This window comes from Nelusetta ayraudi, unplaced genomic scaffold (assembly GCF_046127955.1).
Source record: "Nelusetta ayraudi isolate G7.1 ecotype Tasmania unplaced genomic scaffold, CSIRO-AGI_Nayr_v1 ptg000096l, whole genome shotgun sequence".
NCBI classification, from domain to species: domain Eukaryota; kingdom Metazoa; phylum Chordata; class Actinopteri; order Tetraodontiformes; family Monacanthidae; genus Nelusetta; species Nelusetta ayraudi.
The window spans coordinates 1,216,273-1,238,710 of NW_027466146.1; the positions used below are offsets into that span (position 1 = coordinate 1,216,273).

Here is a 22,438-nt window from a genome sequence, read left to right on the forward strand (position 1 = left end):
AGGTGGAGGATGATCACCAGTCAAATTGAGTCACGGCGCTAAGCCTGCGGGACTTAAGTCAACGTGATGGAAATACTAACAGAGGAGGAGGAGGAGGAGGAGGAGGAGGAGGAAAAAACTGGAGCCAATAAAAGCAGGGATGCACAATGTGCATTTTTTTTTTTTAAGCCTGAATTAATGACTACTAACTGTGAGCCGCTTCATCAGCCGCACCATCAATAATTTCACACTTTCTGTCATTTTTGAAGAGAAGTTCAGAACCTTTACTTTATTCGCTGCTAGAAGTTAGAAAAATAAAAATATGTATTGCAGGATTACAGGTGGTAAACACTCAAATGCTCCGACTTCATCAAATTGACAGCAGAACAAAAACAAACTCAGATCTGTGATATTATTGATGTATCTTAACCAACAGCTGAAGACGATTATAATCACCATCACATTTTTGCGTATTGCTTAAAGAAGGTTATGAATAAATGAAAAATAATGTCAATAATGATAATAATTAAATTTGAATGGTTTTATGTGAAAATTGTTTAGCCTTCAGATGACAATGCATCTCTGCATCAAATGGATTATTTTTCTTTAAAAAAAATAAAAAAAAGCTGATTAATTTATTTTTTATATAGCAGGTGGGGAAAAGAAGACGTGATGAAGTAAAGATATTTTTTATATCCAACAGCTTTAAACCTCAAGAAATCAGGTTAGATTAGTTGAAATATTGGATATATTTACAACATTTATTGCTGTATTCAATCATTATTATTATTATTATTATTATTATTAGTAGTAGTAGTAGTAGTAGTAGTAGTAGTATATGTAAATTCATCTAATGCTTAAAAGGTCCTGTGTATTACTTAGAACAAAAAGCTTGTGATGAATCTCACGTTTTACTGCTCATATTCAATCATGAGCCGGTTTATGCAGCACCGCTGAGTCTAATGCATGTAGGAAGAGTAAAAAGAATGAGAGGGGGGAAAAAAAAAACGCATTCCACAAATGCAGTGCGGTAAGCGGGTCGTCGCGGCGCCTTTAAAAATAAGAGCAGAAAGTCAAGTGCAGGTGTCGGGCGGAGTCCAGACGAGAGGCAGAGCATCAACCAAGGGCATGTTGGCCATAGAGCTGCGGAGGGGGGAGGAGCAGGGGGCGAGGGGGAGGAGGGGATGACAGACTGCTGTTCAACTCCATTAGCCGCTATGTGAGAGGGGCGCCGCATCTAGCAGCACACGACCTGTGAAGAATCTTCAGATCTGCCTCGCTCTCGGAATGGGACGATTGCCGCATTAATCCCGGGAAACTGTAATCTCTCAAGCAAATCAAATTACTCTCATTAAGCGCAAGAAGAAAACTGCCTCTGTAATAAGTATGTATAAAAAGTATTTATTACCAATAATCACCCCACCCCCACCCCCCCAACCCCCCTTTAATATGAGCTGGCTCGCAACGGCGTTTTATTTTTTTGCTGATTAAGTTTAAAAAATGTGTGTGTCTGTGTCTGTGTGTGTGTGTGTGTGTGTGTGAGTGTGTGTGTGTGTGTGGGAAGGGAAACAAGGAAGGGCACGGGCACACAGCAGGCAGGGGCACGCACACACACGGACACACACACACACACACACACACACACACACACACACACACACGCACTGATACACACCTGATGGGCTTTATGAGAGCGCTGGATCCAGTGATTAAAGGGGAGGGTGGAGGGTGGAGGGTGGTGGGGGGGTGGAGGTGGAGGGTGGAGGGGGGAGGGGGTGGGAGCGCTGCGGGGCCTTGGAGAGGACGAGGAGCCTCAACGTCGCCGTAAAAACACACCTCTGCCTTCCAGCCGCCGTCAGAATCACTCTGGCCGGGTTCAGCCGGAGGTGAAGCGCTGAAGAATTTATATGCAAAACAGCGGAAAGCGTGTCGTCGCCACCGCCACCGCCACCGCCAGGGTGCCGGGCGACCGCCGTGACAGCTGACCCGCCGTCCGAGGTGGGGGCTGGAGGGGGGAGTAGGGGGAGGGACGGGGAGGGAGGGGGACCTCCATCCCAGGAGCTTCCAGGGGAGAAGAGGAAGAAGAAGGCAAAGCCACCAAGCATGATTTTTTTTCTGAGGTGACAAATGCAGACGGGTAACGGCCATCCTGGCAGGAGGCGGAGTCTCTGCTCCCCTTCCAGGAAGTGACATCACTGGGAGAAGTCGCTCTACTGGGGAAAACCACGGATGTATTATAAGAACTGAATACCGGACTGGCAATATGGCAGCGTGCCGATTTTTTCCCCCAGTGGCCACTCGAGGTACTGCAGTAACAAAATCTCATGGGCCCAAAAAGCATTTTTCCCATTGACTGCAATACGAAAATAAAGGCCGTTAAAACGGCTGACAGGACGGCTGTGACCTGAAGCACGACTCATAGCAAATCTTTCTACGGTAGATTTTTCAGTGATGGTCTTCTAGAGTTTATTCCCAGCGTGACATCACCACGTCGTCCGCGCTGCTGTGTCTCAGCTCGTTCTGATTGGCTGCGTCCTGACGTGTCTCCAGGATCATTCTGATTGGCCAAATAGATCATGATGGGAAGTGACACTACTGCGCATGCTCTATGGGCCCATTAATGTGGAAGTCAAAAACTTTTTTGGCGAATACGATGAGTGAGCAACTCCATTGAGATGAATGGGAGCCATGTTGGAGTCGGCGGGGGTGGGGGGGGTGTGTGTGTGTGTGTGTGTGTGTGTGTGTGTGTGTGTGTGTGTGGGGGGGGTGAGGGGGTTTGCTGGGGGAAAACTCTCAGAGACAAAGACGTGAGGATCCCGGCCTTCTTTGATCCTAAATGATTTAATTACACCTCCAATAATAACAGTAATAATGACGGTGATGATAATAATGATAGTGATGGTGGTGACTGTGACGGTGGAGAGGACGCGAAGGTGAACAATTACCAAAAAAAAAGAGGAAAAAGAGAGAGAAGGCGCACATCAAAATGCTCTGACAAAAACAATTGGCCTCTGCAAAAAAATCAATTAGGACGGAGGGTCAGTGGGTAATTCATTCAGAATAATTACCTGTTTTTATTCCGCTCATTTACTTCTTTATTCATCTGGGACGACGGCGTCGCCGCCGAGCCAAAAAAAAAAAAAGGACACACATTTTATTTTGTGTGTGTCTGTGTGTGTGTCTGTGTGTGTGTGTGTGTGTGTGATGATTCAAATTAAACAGCGACTCCTCTGAGAAAACGTCTGTCAGACGACAATGAGAGAGAGAGAGAAGGAAAAAAAATAAAAAACCCCGGAGCCAAAAGACGGGATCCTATTAGATCCCAGCAGCAGCAGCAGCAGCAGCAGCAGCAGCAGCAGCAGCAGCAGCAGCAGCAGCAGCAGCAGCAGCAGCAGCAGCAGCCGCTCTCGTCCAATCAGGTGATCAGTTAGCAGATTATAAATCCCACCTGGATCCAGTACGTGCATGTGCATGTGCGTGTGCATGTGCGTGATCTCTGTGTTATCTGGCGGGAAGACGATGAGTTATGAGTGTGGACCTGGCCAGGTGTCGTCTGCTGGTGGTGCTGCTGCTGCTGCTGCTGCTGCTGCTGCTGCTGCTGCTGACACGCCTCTTGTCAGATGTGAGCGCTTGACAAGCCGACAGGTTACGGCAACACTGCTGCCCCCTGGCTACAAATCACCGCCGCCGCCGCCGATCAAACGGGCTGTAGCTGCCGCTCACCGTCCTGTCGGAGGTGATTCACGGCCGGGTGTGGTGCTGGTGGTTGGGGGGGGGGTGGGGGTGGTTGGGGGGGGGGGGGGGGGGGGGAGTGGTGGTGGAAGGCGGAGAGAGAGGGAGGCTCGTCCTACGAGGCCGTGAAGACGCCAGTAAACGGCGCCGTGTCGTCATTACAGACGGTTGTAAGACGTGCGAGCCGAAGCAGTGGGTCGGCCAGCAGGAGGAAAAAGAAATCACATTAACACTTTGTAAACATCCTGCCATAAAGATAATTATTTAGATTGCTGGAGTCTGCGGAGGCTCTCTCTCTCTCTCTCTCTCTCTCTCTCTCTCTCTCTCTCTCTCTCTCTCTCTCTCTCTCTCTCTCCCTCTCTCTCTCCCACATCTGGTTAAAAAATAGGCCGAGTGGCTCCGACGGTTAAAACAGAACCAGCACACGTGTAGAGACGGAGAGTGGAGTGAATTTTCCCTATAAAGTCTGTAAAAAATAAAAGGAGGGTCGGGGGGGACAAGAGTTGTGGTTTCCCACAATGCACCTGCGGAGGGACGGCCCGGCCGGAACGCCACGTGGAGCGCTTCCTAATCCCGGCAGATTATCAGTCTGGTTAAAGAGAGAGAGAGGGGGAGGAGTCTGGAAGAGAGGGGGGAGGGGCTGAAAAAAAACCTGTCCGTCACGGACAAGCGGAGCAGCTGGACCACTTTTCATACGTTTAGCAGCAGTGGCTCGACGCACTTTGACCAAAGCCAATCAGGAAAAAAGCAAAACTGTTATAAATATTTTTCATTCAAGGCTTAATCAGTTGCTAATGCAGCGTTGGCGCTAGCCCGAGCTGCTAACAGCTTCTACTTCCTGGTTGCCAAATCCACTACAAGTTTGTAGTTGGCTGGGTCACAATTCAGAGGAAACTGACTTCAAATCATCGGAAGCTGAGCAACGTTCTGCTTTCTCATGGGTTGTTTCCTTGCCAACTGAGACCAAGACATTACCAAGACCAGAGAGCATCGTTTTACATTGCAAGTGTTGGCTGAGTCTTGACTGGTCCGGATCGAAAATCCCCAGTCCGTCCAGTCCGAGACCGAGACCAGACCCAGTAAAACTGAGACCGAGGCTCTTAAAAAGCGGTCTGGAGACCAGGACCAATCTCCAGGACTGCACCACTACCTCCTGGAGGCGGAGACCTTCGACACTGGCGGAGGACATTGTGATAATTGACCAGGATGCTGCCACACCACTGTCACCACCCACCTCCTCTCCCCCCCACCCCCCTGCCACCACCGCCACCTATAAATCCCAGCGGCGCCGTTTTCAATTTAACAGGAGCGCAGCTCCGCCGGGCCGCGCAGCCGAGAGGTTCGTCTCTGACACTCCTGCATTAGAGCAGCAGCTCTCGGCTGATTAAAAACCTTCCATCTGTCTCCACGGCGAGGAGGTAATACGAGAGGGGTGTCCATTTCCTGTCCCGCCCCTCCCAGCGCACACACACACACACACACACACACACACACACACACACACACACAGACACACACACCCTCCAAATCAAGCACAAATAACTCGCAGCCTCCTGCTCCTATCTTGATTTCGCTGGCTGAGATAAGGACGCCCATTTATTGTTTTCCATTCAGCTCGAGTGCTGAGACAGAGAGCAAGAATTACTCTCAGATCCAGATAAATACGCCACAAACGGTTAACTCAATCCGCCCCTCGGTGGCCGCGACGGTTTTGAGGAGAGGGCGCAATATCGGAAAAAAGAAAAAAGGCGACGCGGCGGCGAAACCCGAGTCCGGCGGCGGCGGCAGCGGCAGCGAGGGACCTCGGCGGACGGAGAGGATGTGTGTGTGTGTGTGTGTGTGTGTGTGTGTGGAGGGGGAGGGGGTTGGATGTGGGGGGGAAGGTAACGTGAGTCCCGACTCCCCTTGGAGGAGTCTGAGTATTATTGGATGCGAGGCCTCCGATGCTGCGACGGAGACGGACCGAACGTGTCTCGCTGCTCGGAGACGACGACGGGAGGAAGTGGAGGGAGAAGGGGGGGGGAGGACGAGGAGGAGGAGGGAAGGAGGGGCCGACCAGAGCCGAGGCCGCTTGCTGATGCGGTAATCTGGTCATGTGACAGGCGGGACCACTCCATTGGCCGCAGAGGGGCCGGGATCGCCGCCGCTGCATCCCTGGAGTTGAGGGGCAGGTGGGGGTGGGGGTGGGGGTGGAGCCAAATCTGATCAACTAAGATTTAGTTCAAAGAAAGCAACCTACTGGTTTACGCACCGCTTAAAAACACAATCCTGGCAGATTCCCACTGACATTTCCAATGATTCCCAGAGACAATGTGCATTTAGTGATGAACGGTGAGTGTGTGTGTGTGTGTGTGTGTGTGTGTGTGTGTGTGTGTGTGTGTGTGTGGGGAGGGGGTGCTGGGGTGGGGGGTAAATATAGTGTTGAGCGAGCAGATAATGGCGCCTCAATGAGGAGAGGGCGCTGCGTCGGTGGAAAACATTTGAAGAACAAACCTGGGCTGCTTTGCTTCTCCCCCTGTTGCCCTACAGATATTTTACATTATTCAATCCAAAATACCATCTCGTCTGATTCCAACTCCGTTTCCCCCCCCTCTCTCTTCCTCGCTCTCTCCGTCCCTATCTCTCTCTTTCTGCATGTTAATGTTTTAAAAGAGGCCCCCGGCGATCTGTGGGCACAATTATTAGATATCCGCAGAGAGAAATTGAAAAATTAATCATATACTCTCGGTTTTGTACTTCTCCGGCCTGTTGAATATGGTTCTTCTTCTTCTCCCTCCCCCTCCACGTCTGCAACACCAGCGGCTGTGAGGAGCCACTCACTGGTCACTCACACAAACTGGGAGACGCAAAACAAAAAAGTAGTAAAGTTACAGTAACTTTTCCAAAGGCTTATAATACGTGTAAAAATCAAACAGCAATAGTAAAGTAATAAACTCATCAAAGCGTCCTTCAATCAACTTCAACTATTCGAGCCCAGGCCTTGAAGTGCAGAAAAAAAAACGTTATTCATAGTCTGTTAAAGTAAGTAGTCTGGTAAAATATTAGCAGAGCATTCTGGGATTTGTAGTATTAGCGGTATGTATGCTGCAGAACACCGGCGGGCCAGCTCTAGAATGCATTAAATATCGCCTCGCGGGCCAAATTTGGACCGCAGGCCAGAGTTTGACACCTGTGCTTCAGAGCTACCAACCGGCCGATCACGGAGCCGACGTTCGTGGTGGTGTCGGAGGGTGGGGGACTGGTCAGACCAGACGCTGTGCGCTAGCCGGCGCATTAGCACACCCTCTCCAGCCAACAGGGGGAGCCGCGCAATAAGACTCATATTCAGCTACAACAGTTGGAGGGGAAAAAACAAAACAAGTCAGAGTGTTTGTGGTTGGCCGAGCTGCTGCTGCTGCTGCTGCTGCTGCTGCTGCTGCTGCTGCTGCTGCAGTCCCACATCCACACAACTCAATTACCTATGAAGCAGCCCTGTAGCTTTTCCACTAATCCTTGTTGTGTGATTTATTATTTTTTTAGTTTTTGCTGCCACCGCCGCTGCTGTGCGAGGAATCTATGCTAATGCGCAAGCGAAACATATGCTAAATAGAGCAGCATTAAGTTACAGTTGACACGGAGAATTATTCTACACACACGCTGACAAGTTTCTGAGCAGCCATATCAAGAGTGTGGTTTTTCTTTTTTTTTAAGGCGTGTCTACGTTAAGGTTTAATGCAGAATATTTCCACTTGCTTCAGTGCTGCACAAGTTTTCATATTTTTAGTTTTTGTTCTCGCTGCCTCCAAACATCTGAATGTTCTTGCTGAGTTTTCAAAGGAGAACATGGACGGCTCCGTTAGTTGAAAGAGCCCATAGAAAACATTTCCAAAAAAGACAGGCAAGCTTTTTTAAAAACACACCTGAAAGATGATTGGAAGGATCACAAATTAAACATAACGATGTGAACAAAGCGGTTGTTTTAGGTTGTTTTTCTTTTTTATCACTGATTGAACTGCAACTGCATCGTAGAGATAAACAAGTTTTCAGCGTGGTCCTTGTTCTGGTCTTCACGGCGGAAATCACGACAGGTCTGATGAAAGTGCTGCTGCAGCATCTTTCTTTTTCTGCAGCTTTGAGTGCAGCTCGCAGGAACAATGTCCTGCTAAAAGCTTAGCTAGCTAACCCTAACCCTCAAAGAAAACACTTCACATGAGAGCTTGGCAAGACGGACACTCCACCTTTCTCAAACTTGGACTCTGAGTGATGCAGAGCGGCTGCAGGGTGGTTTGACGTTTCGACAAAGAAACAAAGAAGAAGAAGAAAGACAAAAAGGAGAAGAATCTGTCCGAAATCTGAAGGAAATCAAAGCTCACGTCTACATTTGTTTTTTGGGGATTTTTGTTGTCTTCGTCTAACCGCATTCTGAAGTGTGACAGTGGCATCTGAGACGTTACCGCATGCATGTGTGGAGATGTGTGAAACAGTATGTGTGTGTGAGAGTGAGAAAGAGAGAGAGAGACAGAGAGAGGGAGAGAGGGAAAGAGAAAGAGAGAGAGAGAGAAGAGGCCGGTGATGGATCTCATGTGCTCTCCGTCTGCCTCCCAGTCCACTCCTGTTGGACTCACTCAATTTCCTTCGCCATGCTTCAACCCACAAGCCCCCCCCCCCCCCACACACACACACACACACACTCACACACACACTCACAGACTGAGGCCCCTCCGGACTGAATGCCCTCCTCCCCAAACAACTCTTTCTTAAACATCTGCCCAGAAGCGCCGCCTCTGCTGCTGCTGCTGCTGCTGCTGCTGCTGCTGCTGCTGCTGCTGCCTTTTGTCCACTCACTCTCTCCTAAGGCATGTCATCCAGCTCTAATCAAGCAGAAAATGGTCATAAATATTTCTTTCTGCTAGATTTCACATTCGCATTTCACGCCGGGACATGATATTCTCCCCCTTCCTCTACCTCCAGGGACAAGGCTAATGCAGAAAACAGTTACTTATATTCAAGGCTCATGTTTCCCCGCTCAAATGCAGAACATATTCCCTCGTCTGAGGGAGGGGGGGGCAGAAGGAAGAAGAGGAGCGGCGGAGGGGGGTGGGGTGGGGGGGGGGGTTGAGGAGGACATAAAGGATGGTCTTATTTTCGGTGCCATTTACTGGCTTGTGCTCTCGCTGCCTCCCCATTACATCATGTCCACCATTGTAAACAAGCAAATAACAACAGCGCCAACGAGGGAGCGGCGCCCTCCTGAGATCTCGCCCCGAAAAAAAAAAAAAAGACAAACATTTGTATTTACTGTCCATTTTAATAATATATACCATTTTTATTTGTACCGCCAAAAAGGAAAGAAGAAAAGAGGAGGTGAAGCATGGGAGGGAGAGGGGTGGGGGGGGGGGGGAGGGGCCGTGTGCAGGAGGATTTATATGGACCATTGTCTCGGAACTGGCCAAGTATTTATGGCACGTGTCACTCACGGGATGCAGAGGTGCCATCACAGTTATTTATGGCCAGACATCCCATCACGGCACATCATTCTCTAAATGGTACACAGCCATTCGGCGCCGCAGCCGACCCGCCGCTGCCATTTTTCTTTCAAATAGAGGCCGTGTCGGCGGCTGAGCACGCCGGGGGAGGGCCGTTATTAATCACCGCCGCGGCCGCTGATGGCCGCACGCGTGTCAAACAATCAAATTTACTCCGCGGAGACCCGCGACGTGGATGGCGTCGCCGGTCCACGCACACCCGCGCTCCCACCCACCCACCCACCGACCCACCGAGCGGGCGAGCAGGTTCATTTCTGATCGGCGGCGCCGGTGATTTGTCACGTTCCACTCTGCCAGTTCAAAAAAAAAAAGCAGAGCTGTCAGTGGGTTGTGGTTGCATCCTGGGACAGGTATTTTTTTTTTTTTTTTTTTTTTAAAGAAAACAAGACGTCAGGACCAATGAAATGTTTCATTAAATCTAAATTCAATGACTTTTTTTATCTGGTCCAATACTTTGAAGTGCTGTTTTATTTTTGTTTTTTTTTCCCCCTTTCATACAAACTTCAGCAACCAAAAGTGCGACGCAACTAAATTTGCTGAAACCCTGCCGGACGAAACTCCTCTCTCCCGCCTCTTTCTGATGTCACAAAGGGCAGCGGCACCTCTCCTTTATTTTCTTTCCCTGTTTCAAACATGTGGAAGTTTCCAACCAACAAAGCATAACTTTTAGCAGAAGGCTTTAAACAGAGAGCTAAATATGGTGGGATATACACATGGTGGGGGTGGAGTCTAAAAAGAGTTTTGGATGAATCGGGCTGCTGCAGGGAGACAAACAAAGACCTGAAAATGCTCACAGGGCAGGGTCCTGATAGGACCTTGGAAAAGAAAGAGCAGAGTGAGATTTCCTGAAGGCTCCTGAAGGCTCCTGAAGGCTCCGGGAGGCTCCAGGAGGCTCCAGGAGGCTCCGGTAGGTTTCCCTCCCCTTCATCTCAGAGCCGCCGTGCACTACGGCTTCATCCCGCCGGTGATCTCAGCCACAAAAATCTCCTCTTTAAACTGTGAGCCTGTCTGAGGCCGCTCGGTGGGGCGCACAATCCCAGGATGCTCCTGGGAGCAATGTCTGCCCTCGGCGTGCTAACAAACCGTCGCAGGTGGAGAACATTTAGCATTTAGCAGTTAGCCATCGTCCTCCTGCCGCTCCTCCTGCTGCTGCTGCTGCTCCTTCACCCACCCAGGCCGGTGGTCCGCCGCTCCCTCGCTCCCTCGCTCGGCTGATGCCAAAGAACCAACACGGATGTCTATTACTCACATTGTGTCAGGAGATGATGAATAAGATATAAACGCTGGGCTCTCTACAGGGTTTTCACATTAGCCTGGCTGTGTAGGTGACGCCCTCTACGCATGCACGTATGGAAGCAAGCGGGCCAGGTGCTCGCACGTGTGCCTCGTGCACGCGCAAACACACAAACTCTGCCACAACACCTCCCCCTCTGCCCCCTGTGCACGTGCACGTGCTCGCGTCTCTCCGGCTGCGGCGCCACCTTTCTGCAGCCGGCGGTGAGGACGCCGAGGACTCGGGCTTATTGAAACAAATAAGTGTTTTAAGGGGCGACGGTTCCCCCCCGTTTCAATTTCAAAAGCTCATTTAACCCCTTATCTGCCCAACTCCTTGGGGTCCATTCTATGTTAATTGGATCTACAATGCGCCAGCATCGGGGGGGTGTTAACAAGCACAGCCTATGAATATTAATTACCCTGAAGTTTTGCGCGCGAGGAAAAGACTTCGCTGATACATATTAATTCTGTGAAGTTTTTTAAAGTAGCGCGCTCATTAAAAATGAACGGGCCCCGGCGCTGGAATGTTTCCCCACGAGGCAGCGCGCATCTTTAAGTCCGTCCCTAATAAATTGGGTCAGATTGGATCTCCTTAAAGACGACGAGCCATCTCCTTATAAAGCGCCGTTATTATTATTTAACTACATGTAAACATTCCATTTGGCTGAGGCAGAGAGGAGTTTTTTCTCCTCCTCCTCCTCCTCTGCCCCCTTCTTTCTGCTGAAGCGGTGACTTGACAGTGGCTATTAAAGCCGGTCGTGTCTGAGCGTGTGTGTGTTCCCTCAACCGCAGCCTCCAGAGGCCCTGCTGGAACAGTTACTTATTTACAACACTAAACACACAAGTTGTTCAAGCTAAACAGCGCAAAATTACCCCCGTGCGACTGCGTGTGCGCCGCTGTTTGTGTGCGTGTGTGTGCGTGTGTATGTGTGTGTGTGTGTGTGTGTGTGTGTGTGTGTGTTTGTCCTGATGCAGAGCGCTCTGCAGCGCCGCTTGTTGGCGCCGCTTGTAAATAAAACATGGGCGATGCATTAGTCCTGGGGCGAGCCGAGGCCTCTCGCCGAGCCCCCCTTTCCCAAACTGGAGCGACGCCTCGCCGACGTGTTTGCAGCGCCGCCGGGCCGTCTCAGGCAGCTGCCGCGGACACCTGCCCCGAGTCTGCAGCCGAACCCGCCGACTGAAAGACACGCAGACGGCGGCCGTGAAAAGAACATCCGGGCGCCGCACAATGGAGAGCCACTTCACCGCTGCTAATGATACCAGCATGCACTTGCACCGTTGACGCGGGAGGCATCAGGGGGCGCCGTCCTCTCCTCATCCTCCTCCTCCTCCTCCTCCTCCTCCTCCTCCTCCCTCACACAGACACATCCATCAAGTACCATCAGCAGAAGGGTTTTGTTTTGTTTTTTTCTTTCTTCTTACCCGCCTGCTTTTATTTCTTAAAAGGGTTTTTCTAGGAATCTGTTTGTCGTTCAGATCAGAGAGGGACCTGGGGAGCAACCTGAGGGTTAACTGAGGTGCAGACTGTGCACGGCATCACAACACACACACACACACACACACACACACACACACACACACACACACACACACACACACACACACACACACACATATACACGCGCGGACGGTTTTTACTTAACGCAGTTGGTGAAAATCATTCTTGGTTGCGCCTGATTTCTTCCAAATCCGTCTTAAAAAGATCTCCAGGTGCAAGAATGAACGGACAAATCAGGGCCTTTTGTGGAGCAGGTGGAGGTGGGACTTGTCAAGAACAGCAGCTATTCTGCTGCAGTTTGATCAGAACAACAACTCGCTAAAAGAAGAGCCAAGAAGTGACTGAAGGCTTTTCCCGCTGACAAAGCACAACAGTTGAAAACAAGAAATAAAGAAAGCAACAAAAACAACCCAGACGGCTTGGCATCCTGTCAGCGAGGAGTTCATGACATTAACACAACAGAAGAATTTCTCCTGAAGTGTTTATTTTCTTCTCTCGGCTGAAAAGCGGCGCAACACTCGAGAACGTGAGTGCGTGCGTGCGTGCGTCCACTCTTGATTGCTAAAATGTCAAACAGCTTCGGTGATTTCCCCCGCTGGCTCCTCCCCTCCGTTGCCCACATGAACACCGTGTAAACAGGATGTGGAGCCGAGCAACACTCGGCCACTTTCAACGGCGGCCTCGACACGCACGCAGGCGTGAGCTGCGCAGCGTGGCTCGCTAGCGGTCGGCGGTAGACTCAACAAAACGGCCGAGTTCACGACCCCGGGGAGGCGTCCGCCAGGACCGGCAGGAAAAACCTCGGCAGCGAAGCCCCGAGTGACAAAAAGGGATCGAACAGTTGCGCCCAGACTAAACAGACGGTTTCTCCTGGTAAACTGGAGCTGCCACCTCGGAGCCGTGAGCGTCTCGGTGCGGCCAACCGGCCGGCAGCAGCTTCTGTTTATATCTTCTCCAACTCGCAGCGTCAGTGGAGGAGGAACAATAGGAAGCTTCACATGGGGACACTGTTCTAAAAAAAAAGGCCGTATGGCCGTATGATCATTAAGCCCTCTGTTAAAACAGCAACACAGCCGAGAGTCAAGCCTGTGACGCTGCTGCTCATCCATCCTGAAAAGCTCCTCCCTTTTATCCGCCTCATCTCATGTGACCAATCACTTTCTTTCTGACATACACAGGAAGCCACTACCACAAGTTGGGTTGAAAAAAACCAAAAAAAAAACCAACAGCAACTCTGAAGTCTGGCACTCCACATGTAGCTGGGGAAGCTAAGAGCGGGTTCATCCAATCAGCATTCTAATGTGGTGGAAACGTTTCCCATGGGCTCTTCATGAGCTGCACGTGTGAAACAAACTAGTGGAAATTATTGAAAGTGTTACATTCAGAGGGCAAGTCTCACGTCGCCTACTGTGACGGCGGGAAACACGTATAGATTTTAGGGGGGCAGAGCCGTGTGAACAGCGAGGGCAGCAGGAAAACAGCGAAAGGTTGGCGGACAACAGTTTTCAACAGAGCGGCAGAATCCAAGAGGACGAAGCCTCAAGAAGAGGGAACTTGAGATTGTTTCCCTCTAAAACACAGGCTTTGTGTGTGTGTGTGTGTGTGTGTGTCTGTTTTTACATGCATTTTTTAATAATTATTCCTCCTTTTTTTTTTTCCTCCCGACATAGCAACGCATCACTGTTCCATTTTCACCTCCATCTGTGTGATTATTAATCAGATCACACATCAATTGCCAGAACCAGCAAAGAAATTCAGGCTGTAATAAAACTGTCATGTGCGGCGGTATAAAGACAGATGTTGCCAGTTGTGTGATAACATAATTAAACTGTTCTGTGAGGGATTCCATAAAATTATTCAAATTGGACGAGCACTATCATTTTACCAATAAAGCAATTTAGGGCAATATGCAGTGTCATAACACTGATGTTATCCTCTCCGCCAGATTTTCCAATAAGTTGGAGCCGCCGCTCCGCCTCCTGTGGCAATAAGGACAGTTTACACGGAGATACCTGAGAAGTGAAAGTGAGACGAGAACACAAGGGCGCGCATTTTTTTAAATATACATATAAATATGTATTTTACGCATGCAACAGCACAAACAGAAAAGCGTGCACGACATTCTAACGGTGCACGGTCGCAGGTGTGGAGAAACAAGCGGCTTTTATTTCCAACAGAATGTTTTCTTTTACATAATAATTGTGCCAGGATCTTCAGCACAGTCCATCTTGAAAATCTGATGAAAAGTCTTTTTTATTTATTTATTATTATTTTTTTTTCAGCTGGTCAAACCGGTCGGCAGCCTTTGGTTTTAGGCTGTGACAGAAACAGGAAGCTGCCGCTGCTGCTGCTGCTGCTGCTGCTGCTGCTGCTGCTGCTGCTGCTGCTGCTGCTGCTGCTTTGCTCTTGAGTAAAAGGGTGACTGTGTCAGCGCGGATGCTGCAGTTTGCTCAGTCTGACGACAAACCAGACAACACAGATGCTCAGATTGACCTGTACTGGACTGTGACAGGCAGAAGATCCAGCCAATCAGCTTCTAAGTCTATTTTTTTTTAATGGTCATCCACCTTTCAAGTGTTTTCTAAGGGCTCGCACTAATACATCTGTAGGTACAGACTGAAGTGAACCTCCAGCTGGCGTTTCGACCATTTAAGAAGCCGGCGGATGTCAATCACTGTCCCGTCATGTACTGTTAAAAAGAAACCAGGGGATTCTGTAAGCACTGACCTTTAGTGACCCCCCCCCCCACACACACACACACACACCTCCCCCGTAAACTGCACAGTTTGCAGTCGGCACTGCAACCATGGTAGCAAGTGACAAACCGCGCCTCCTATACCCCCCACAACCCCCAACACACACACACACACACACACACACACACACACACACACACATACATACACCACAAGTCTCTTGACCCCCACAGCGCTCGACGTCAGTGGGTGAGACGTGCATTTCCACCTCCTGGAGCCACCACCGGGGGAGCCGTGTAGGCTCTGCATTATGCAAACAGGAAGCCAGCGCCGGCTCGGCTCTCTCTGCGGCCACCGTCATGCGTGTCACTTTCTCCGGGCCTGCACACGCAAAGACGGCAAAACACCCCGACCGCACACAGTGCAGAGGAAGGTGGGGGGGGGGGGGCGAGCGAGCGAGCGGCAGGCCTTATCTGATGATGTGAGACGCAGGATTTTAAAGCAGGTTTTACAGAGCGGACCGACCAGATGTTTACACAATAAATATGGAACAAAAGTCTGGTATAAAAGCAACCATTCACTTCCCTTTTTATGCCTTCAGAGACACTGCTGGGGTGAGTGTGAGTGTGTGTGTGTGTGTGTGTGTGTGTGTGTGTGTGTGTGTGTGTGTGTCTGTCTGTCTTTTTTTGTGCGGCATCGCTGAAGAGAAGCACGATCTCCTCTAGGACGGGAGGATATTAAAATTTTACGTTCCACGGTTGCAGCGGTACAACTGAATTTCGAGGCACCGTCTGACTGCTCAGACACGTGACGCCTGCTGGAAACGTTCTGCTTCGAGCGTCTTTACATCACGCCGAGTGCAGGCAGAGGGGATGGGGGGGGGCGCCAAGCCCAAACAGGCTTTTTTTTTTTTTTCTCTTCTTCTTTAACGGCTGCGTGTTTATGAGACTCGTGCATAACTGCACAACACACGGCGGCTCATTGCAAAAACAATCCTGTTTCTCTTTGTTTTGTTCCCCCCCGTGCCACATCTTCACTTCCTCAAGAGGATAACGAAAAAAACCACAACTTCTGCAAGACAAACAACAAACACAAACACAGTCATGTGCACCAGGGCAAAACATTTAGGGAAAAGAAAAAGCATTTGCATGACCTTTTAAAAAGAGGAAAACAATGCAGGATGTTGCATGTTTGGAACACGCAGCTGCAAAAAAAAAAAAAAAACACACATGAAAAAACAACAATTACAACATTACAGCAAGTTCCTCAAAAAAAAGTGAAACGGGCTGAAATTTGCTGAAAAAGGGAGACAGAGAGACAGAGAGAGAGACAGAGAGAGAGAGAGAGGAGGAGGAGGAGGAGGAGGGAGCTCTTTCTTTCATCCCCACTTCTTGACAAACAGTGTTTGACTTACTAATAGAGATGCTTAAATCAAGCTTATGGTCCACTTCCCCCAAATCTGACTGGCCCACAAGATGAATTCCCCTGTCAGAGTCAAGATGATCAAACAGATTACAATTATTTCATCCCCCGTCTTTATTAATGAGGACTGTCTTTCATAGTTATGTCCCCTAATAAGAATAAATGATATGCCAGCTCCAGGTTTTGTTGTTCTCCGCCCGCTCGACGTGCGCGCTTTGAGTCGGGGGAGATTTCTAGATTGATTTCTGCATCACCTGGAGGACTAATAGCACCTTGGATGTTCGGGGAGAACAAAGGGGGGGAAAGAAACAAAGAGAAGAGGAAGAAGAAGAAGAAGAAGAAGAAGGGGGGGGGGGGAAATGAGGGGAAAGGCCTCAGAGTGTCGCTGCTGACAAGCTGTATTAGAGCCGGCTGCAAAATAAAACTTCAAAAGAAAAGCCTGCGAAATGCCACAAAAGTTATCAAGTAATTGAGCGAAGATCGTAATGCCGCCGGGACAATTAACATGGTTCATGGTGCATGAGCGAAAATCCCGGGTCAGTCTAATGGGAAAATATAAAGACTGGCTGGCTGCCTGCCTCCCCCAGTAACACTGGTGAGCAGCCTATCACAGCTGAGTGTCAGGAGTGAGACGTCGCGCCGCTCGTCCACATCTAAACTAGCCGCCGTTCATTACACACACACACACACACACACACACACACGCATACACACGCACACATGACAATTAACAGGCTGCCTCCTCTCTGCCTCCACATCAGCTGCAGCCCTTCACAATTAACTGCTGGATTGGCTCAAACAACGCACACACACACACACACACACACACACACACACACACACACACACACACACACACACACACAGGATCAGAAATTAAAGTCTTGGCTCACCTGCCAAGGTAGACTTAAAAAAAAAAAATAAGGGGAAAAAAATCCACATGCCCATATTTTCTTGGCCGTTCCATGCCAGGATAATAAAAGCTAATAATAAAGCTGAGCAAAGTTCCGCCCCTACTCGCTTCTGATTGGGTCAGTGGTTCGTTCTAGGATGAAGGTTATGATTAGGTTGAGGCGGCTCATGGAGAGAGGAGAGGAAAGCAGCGGCCAATCACAAGCAAGTAGGGGCGGGTCTTTGCTCAGTTCCATTGCAGTGCGCACAACGTAGATAGATGGATGGATAGATGGATGGATAGATAGATAGATAGATAGATAGATAGATAGATAGATAGATAGATAGCTGGATAGCTGGATAGATGGATAGATGGATGGATAGATGGATAGATGGATGGACGGATGGATAGATAGATGGATAGATGGATAGATAGATGGATAGATGGATAGATGGATAGATAGATGGATAGATGGATAGATGGACAGATAGAGGGATAGATGGATAGATGGATAGATGGATAGATGGATAGATAGATAGATAGATGGATAGATGATAGATGGATAGATGGATAGATAGATAGATGGATAGATGATAGATGGATTACATCTGCTGCTCAGACTTCCACTTGGGATGGAATTTGGGCGACCGTCAGGAGTTCATTTCCAACCCTGGACTTTGTGACACAGCGTCCAAAGTGGAAGGCAGAAAATGCAACTACAAAATAGTGAGCTGGCTCAGAGGCATTCGTTTTGTCCTTGTTGTTTTTATTTTGTTTTTTTGGCCCCTGCTTCACCCTGCAGGGTGTTGGTTCTTCCTGGATGACCACAAAACAAGCGGCCGTGCCTGGACCACTGCAGCTCCGCCAGCTGGGCGGCGTCATTTCCACTGCTTCCTCGGTGTCAAGTGCACGTCCACGATACTCTCCCACCCCACCCCTCTGTCACCCCCCCCCCCACGCCCCCACGCCCTCCCCTCTGCTCCCCACATCAATTCATCAAACCTGTAACCTGGTTGTCTTTGCAGAGCAAATCAGAACGTGCCCCCTGGCAAAGAACGAGGGGAAAGTCAACAGGAATTAAGTTTCAGCGCAACTGTTTACTCAACTGTGGCCCGCAGTTATTGAAATTTCATCCACGGTTTCGTGTGACTGTGGCGGTAATGAATTCAGTATGGCTGTGATTTTTCTCACCGAGCGCCAAGCACTCGCTCTCGGGTTCGGGAGGCAGATCAGGGTCGGAGCTGCGGATGAGACCAGGAGGCGGGGCTTAAACTGACACACCCTTTTATAACTTCCGGGTTCATTTACAGCGGGGAATTATTTTCAAAAATGAGAAGTGGCTTTGAACGTGTAAAAATGAACAACTGAGACCTTACTACAAACTGACAAATTATAGCAGCAAGTGAACCAACTTCCTGTCAATCATCTGTTTGGAGGTCCAACACTCAACATCAACTTAGCAATGTATCTTTTACTAGACGCCAGTGGAGAAGCCTCACACTTATCAGTCATCCAGGAAAACGGTCCCAAAGTCCACATGTTTAGCCCTGTGTTTGCAGCCAGCAGTCAAGAGACACTGGCTTTTAACTTCTTGCTCAAACGGATGCGTCGCCAGACCTCCCACACGTTTGGAAGGAGACAAGAACAAGGTGCTGGAAGACGGGGGGATAGGTACTCATACACTTCATGACCTCACAGAGGGCTGACTGCTAGAACTGAACAGAATGAGTCAGCTCAGTTCTGACACACCGGTCACAAACACTGCGATGGTTCTGCTCCGAGATGATGTGATGAATGGCTAAACTGAATTATTGCTCAGGCCTCTACACACACACACACACACACACACACACACACACACACACACACACGTTAATATTGGAAGGCCAAGTGCTTCCTGCTGCAGCTCCGTGCCGAGGCCGATGGATGCGCGCTGACAGGTGGAGGCGGCGCCGAGTCGGAGCGCCGTCACCAAACAGCTCCTGACACCCGGCTCGCTCGTCCCGTCGGCCGGGGCGAGATAGCGCGGGACACGCTGATCTTTTCAGCAGTGAGCCTGGAGCAGCGGTGACACCGACAGGGGGAGTCTGTCTGTCTGTCTGTCTGTCTGTCTGCCTGCCTGCCTGCCTGTCTGTCTGTTTGCCTCAGCGGCCCAAGACGCCCTTTCCTGATTGGACGCGGCGGTTTCTGGGGCTGTCGGCGGCGTCCGGCGGCACCTACACACTTAAAACGTGTCGGGACACGGCGGTGAATATTTGAGCGACATGCAGATGCGGCGCGGCACCACAAACACGCTGGCGAGCAAACACAATCACGCTGAGAGAGCACTTCCCCCGCCTGAAATATTCAGAGAGAGGGCTTGGGGGAGTGGGGGGGGGGGTCAAGATACATAAATAATAATAATAATGTGTTTATGTACTGGATGAACTTGGAGGCGGGATTAAATATTAAGGGGCACTCTCTGAGGTGGGGGTGAGGCTGGTGGGGGGTGGGGGGGCAGGTGTGACAGGCGGCCTGCCTGGTCTACCTGGTGCTGCTGGAGGGTCAGGAGGTCGGCGGTGGCGGCGGCGGCAGCGGCGGCCAGCTCCATCGACGGCGTGCCGCTCTTGAGCCGGCCTTCCCTGGCTCCGCCCTCTCTGGCTCCGCCTTCTTTGGCTCCGCCCTCCCTGGCTCCACCCTCCACGCTCGCGCCTCCATTCTGGTTGGCCGGTCCGTTGCTGGTCGCCTCCGTCCCAGATTCTTGCATCATGACTTAAGAAGCTGGAGGCGGTGGGGGGAAAAAGCGACAGAGGGAGAGAGAGAGAGAGAGAGGCAGCTGTTAAAACACACACTGAGGTCACGTTTTAACTCAAACCATAAACATCTGTCACATCCTGCCCGCATGGTCCCGCTCTCCTCACAGGTTTAGCCCCACGCCGCCGCCGCCGCTGCCACCGCCACCCAGACCTGTTTGTTTGCTTGTCGCACATGCAACGAGGCAAACACGCTCGCACGCCCTCGCAGGCGCCTTGTTCCGCGGAACAACGTGCCGCTCCCTCTTTGTTTCTGGGGATTTTTCCGCCGCAGATCCCATGACAAGTCCACGCTGGGCTGCAGAAGAGGGACTCGGAGGGAGGGGGGGAGGGGGTTGGCGGGGCGGAGGGTTGGGGGGGCCGACCTCGGCCGAGTGAGGAGCAGAGGAGCCCAAGAAAACAGAGGAGCTCCAAAACAAAACACTTTCTATGGACACGGATATATTTACTCGCAGGGCTCCCAGAAGAACCGCAGAAGGCCCGATGGCTTTTTAATGGGAACCAGGGCGAGCCCGCGAGCCAGCGAGCGGGCGGGCGAGGATCTTCATGAGAAACGTCCAGCGTTGGAGGACGAGCGAGTGAGCGAGAGAGCGAGCAGAGGTGCGCCCGGTTCTGAACAAACAACATCCCAGAAAATTAAACAAACAACGTCTCTTCGGTTTTCCTGAGACGGAATGGAGGCGGCCGGCCAATGAAAACAGAATTTGAACGGAATGAAACAAGTGACGGGATTTCTGCGTGTTGGGAGGGTGAGGGAGAGGGAGAGAGAGAGAGAGAGGGAGAGAGGGGGAGAGAGAGAGAGAGAGAGAGAGAGAGGGAGAGAGGGAGAGAGAGAGAGGGAGAGAGAGGGAGAGAGAGAGAGAAGGAGAGAGAGAGAGAAAGAGAGGGAGAGAGAGGGAGAGAGAGAGAGAGAGAGAAGGAGAGAGAGAGAAAAAGAGGGAGAGAGAGAGAGAGAGGGAGAGAGAGGGAGAGAGAGAGAGAGAGAGGGAGAGAGAGAGAGAAAGAGAGGGAGAGAGAGAGAGAGGGAGAGAGAGGGAGAGAGAGAGAGAAGGAGAGAGAGCGAGAGAGAGAGAGAGAGAGAGAGAGGAGAGACGCTACCTGAGCATCGCTTCGTAAACAAGACGCCTCCAACAAACAAATGTGTCAAAACTGCAAAACACAACAATAAGGTCGACCACAGAAAATACCCTGAAACCTTCCAGTGAAGTTAAAAAAGAACAGTTTTCCAACAACTTCTCTGTGTCATGTGATGCACTCAGAAACAAAAATTCGGTCCATATAAAGGCAGAAAGATTGTGTTAAAATCGTATGTTGCTGTGTTGGAGGCCCTTCGTAGTGCTGCATGCACCCATCAATCAAACAGAAATTATGGATTTTTTTCATTTCACTTCACATGGATAACACACCCACACACACCCACCCACGCACACACCCACACACACACACACACACACCCACACACACTGTCTAAATGGTGGAATAAGAGTCAATAAAAGCCCAAATTTCCAAAACAACGTTGTAAAAACAAATTGTGTCCTCAGCAACAGTGACTGCTGGAGCAAGAAGAAACTCTTTCTCTGAAATCGAGATTTCTGCAGAATCCAGACTGACTGACTGACTGACTGACTGACTGACTGACTGACTGACTGATTCACAGCCGTTGCTGTTGCCGCTCGCAGGGCCTCGGCGGCGCAGCGTGATCCCCCAGTAGCGGGGACGGTTAATGAAGCCGACCAGGTCGGGCAGAAGCGAATTAACGTGGCTGATTAATTATTTATATGAAGCAGAATAAATGGCTCTAAAAACGCCGAGCCGAGCCGAGGCCTCATCACGGAGAGAAGGTGAGACTGGAAGTAAATGCAGATTGATGGCGGCACGTTTGTTAGTTCGTGCAAACTGGAGGGCCGGCGCAAATGAATAAGGCAGGTGGGCCTGTGTGCACGGCGAGCGAGCGGGCGGGCGGGCGGGGGGGGGGCGTGCACGCGGGTGTGCACGGCGAGCTGGTCTCTGGAGGTCCAGATCCAAACAAGATGTGCTGGGAGACGGCGCTCAGCCTGACAGGCAGGAAATTGAGGTTGACAACTTGTCGCGGGAGAGATATTTACAGGTGAGATAATCATCCAGGAAGTGGATTATTAAAAAGTAAACACGGCTGTGCGCGAGCGGCCGCCAGGAGAAGCCCGGCGGGCGGTGGGACGGAAGCAAGAGCAACAAGCGGAGGCTCTCCGTCCTCTCTCCGTCGCCTCTCCCTGCGCCGGGCGAATCCCAGTGAGTCATCCGACACCGCGGCCGGCCTGCGCCGGTTCACCAGCGTGTCACCACGCCCACGCGCTCAGGGGCCCGTCTGAGCGGCCCGGCCCCGGCCCGTGGGCCCCACCGCCTCGCTGCCTCACTCCCTCCAGACAGATGTTGACCCGGCTCACCTCTGCAGTCTGGCAGGCACAGCCTCCCTCCATAATGGGACTCTTTTTTCCCCCACCGCCCCCCTCCTTCCTCAAAACAAGGAGTGAGCAAGGAGGAATACAGAGAAATGGGATGCAGCCGGCCGGTCACAACGCCACCTACAGGCTTGGACACGCCAGACAGAGAGTGCAGGCAGAATCAATTTAAGAATTAAAAAATTAGGG

The 22,438-nt window shown here is 50.6% G+C and overlaps 1 protein-coding gene across 12 annotated transcripts in view; it reads right to left on the bottom strand.

Moving 5' to 3' along the window:
* The window catches only part of foxp1b (forkhead box P1b), a 137,373-nt gene that overhangs the window by 74,157 nt on the left and 40,778 nt on the right, over nucleotides 1-22,438 (bottom strand). For all 12 annotated transcript variants that reach the window (XR_012929131.1, XR_012929130.1, XM_076047981.1 and 9 more), the window contains exon 3: nucleotides 19,547-19,779. Coding sequence is in view for 10 of the 12 variants with exons in the window: in XM_076047981.1 (XP_075904096.1) it covers nucleotides 19,547-19,768 (222 nt within the window). In the remaining 2 variants the exon portion in view is untranslated. The remainder of the gene's footprint in view (nucleotides 1-19,546; nucleotides 19,780-22,438) is intronic.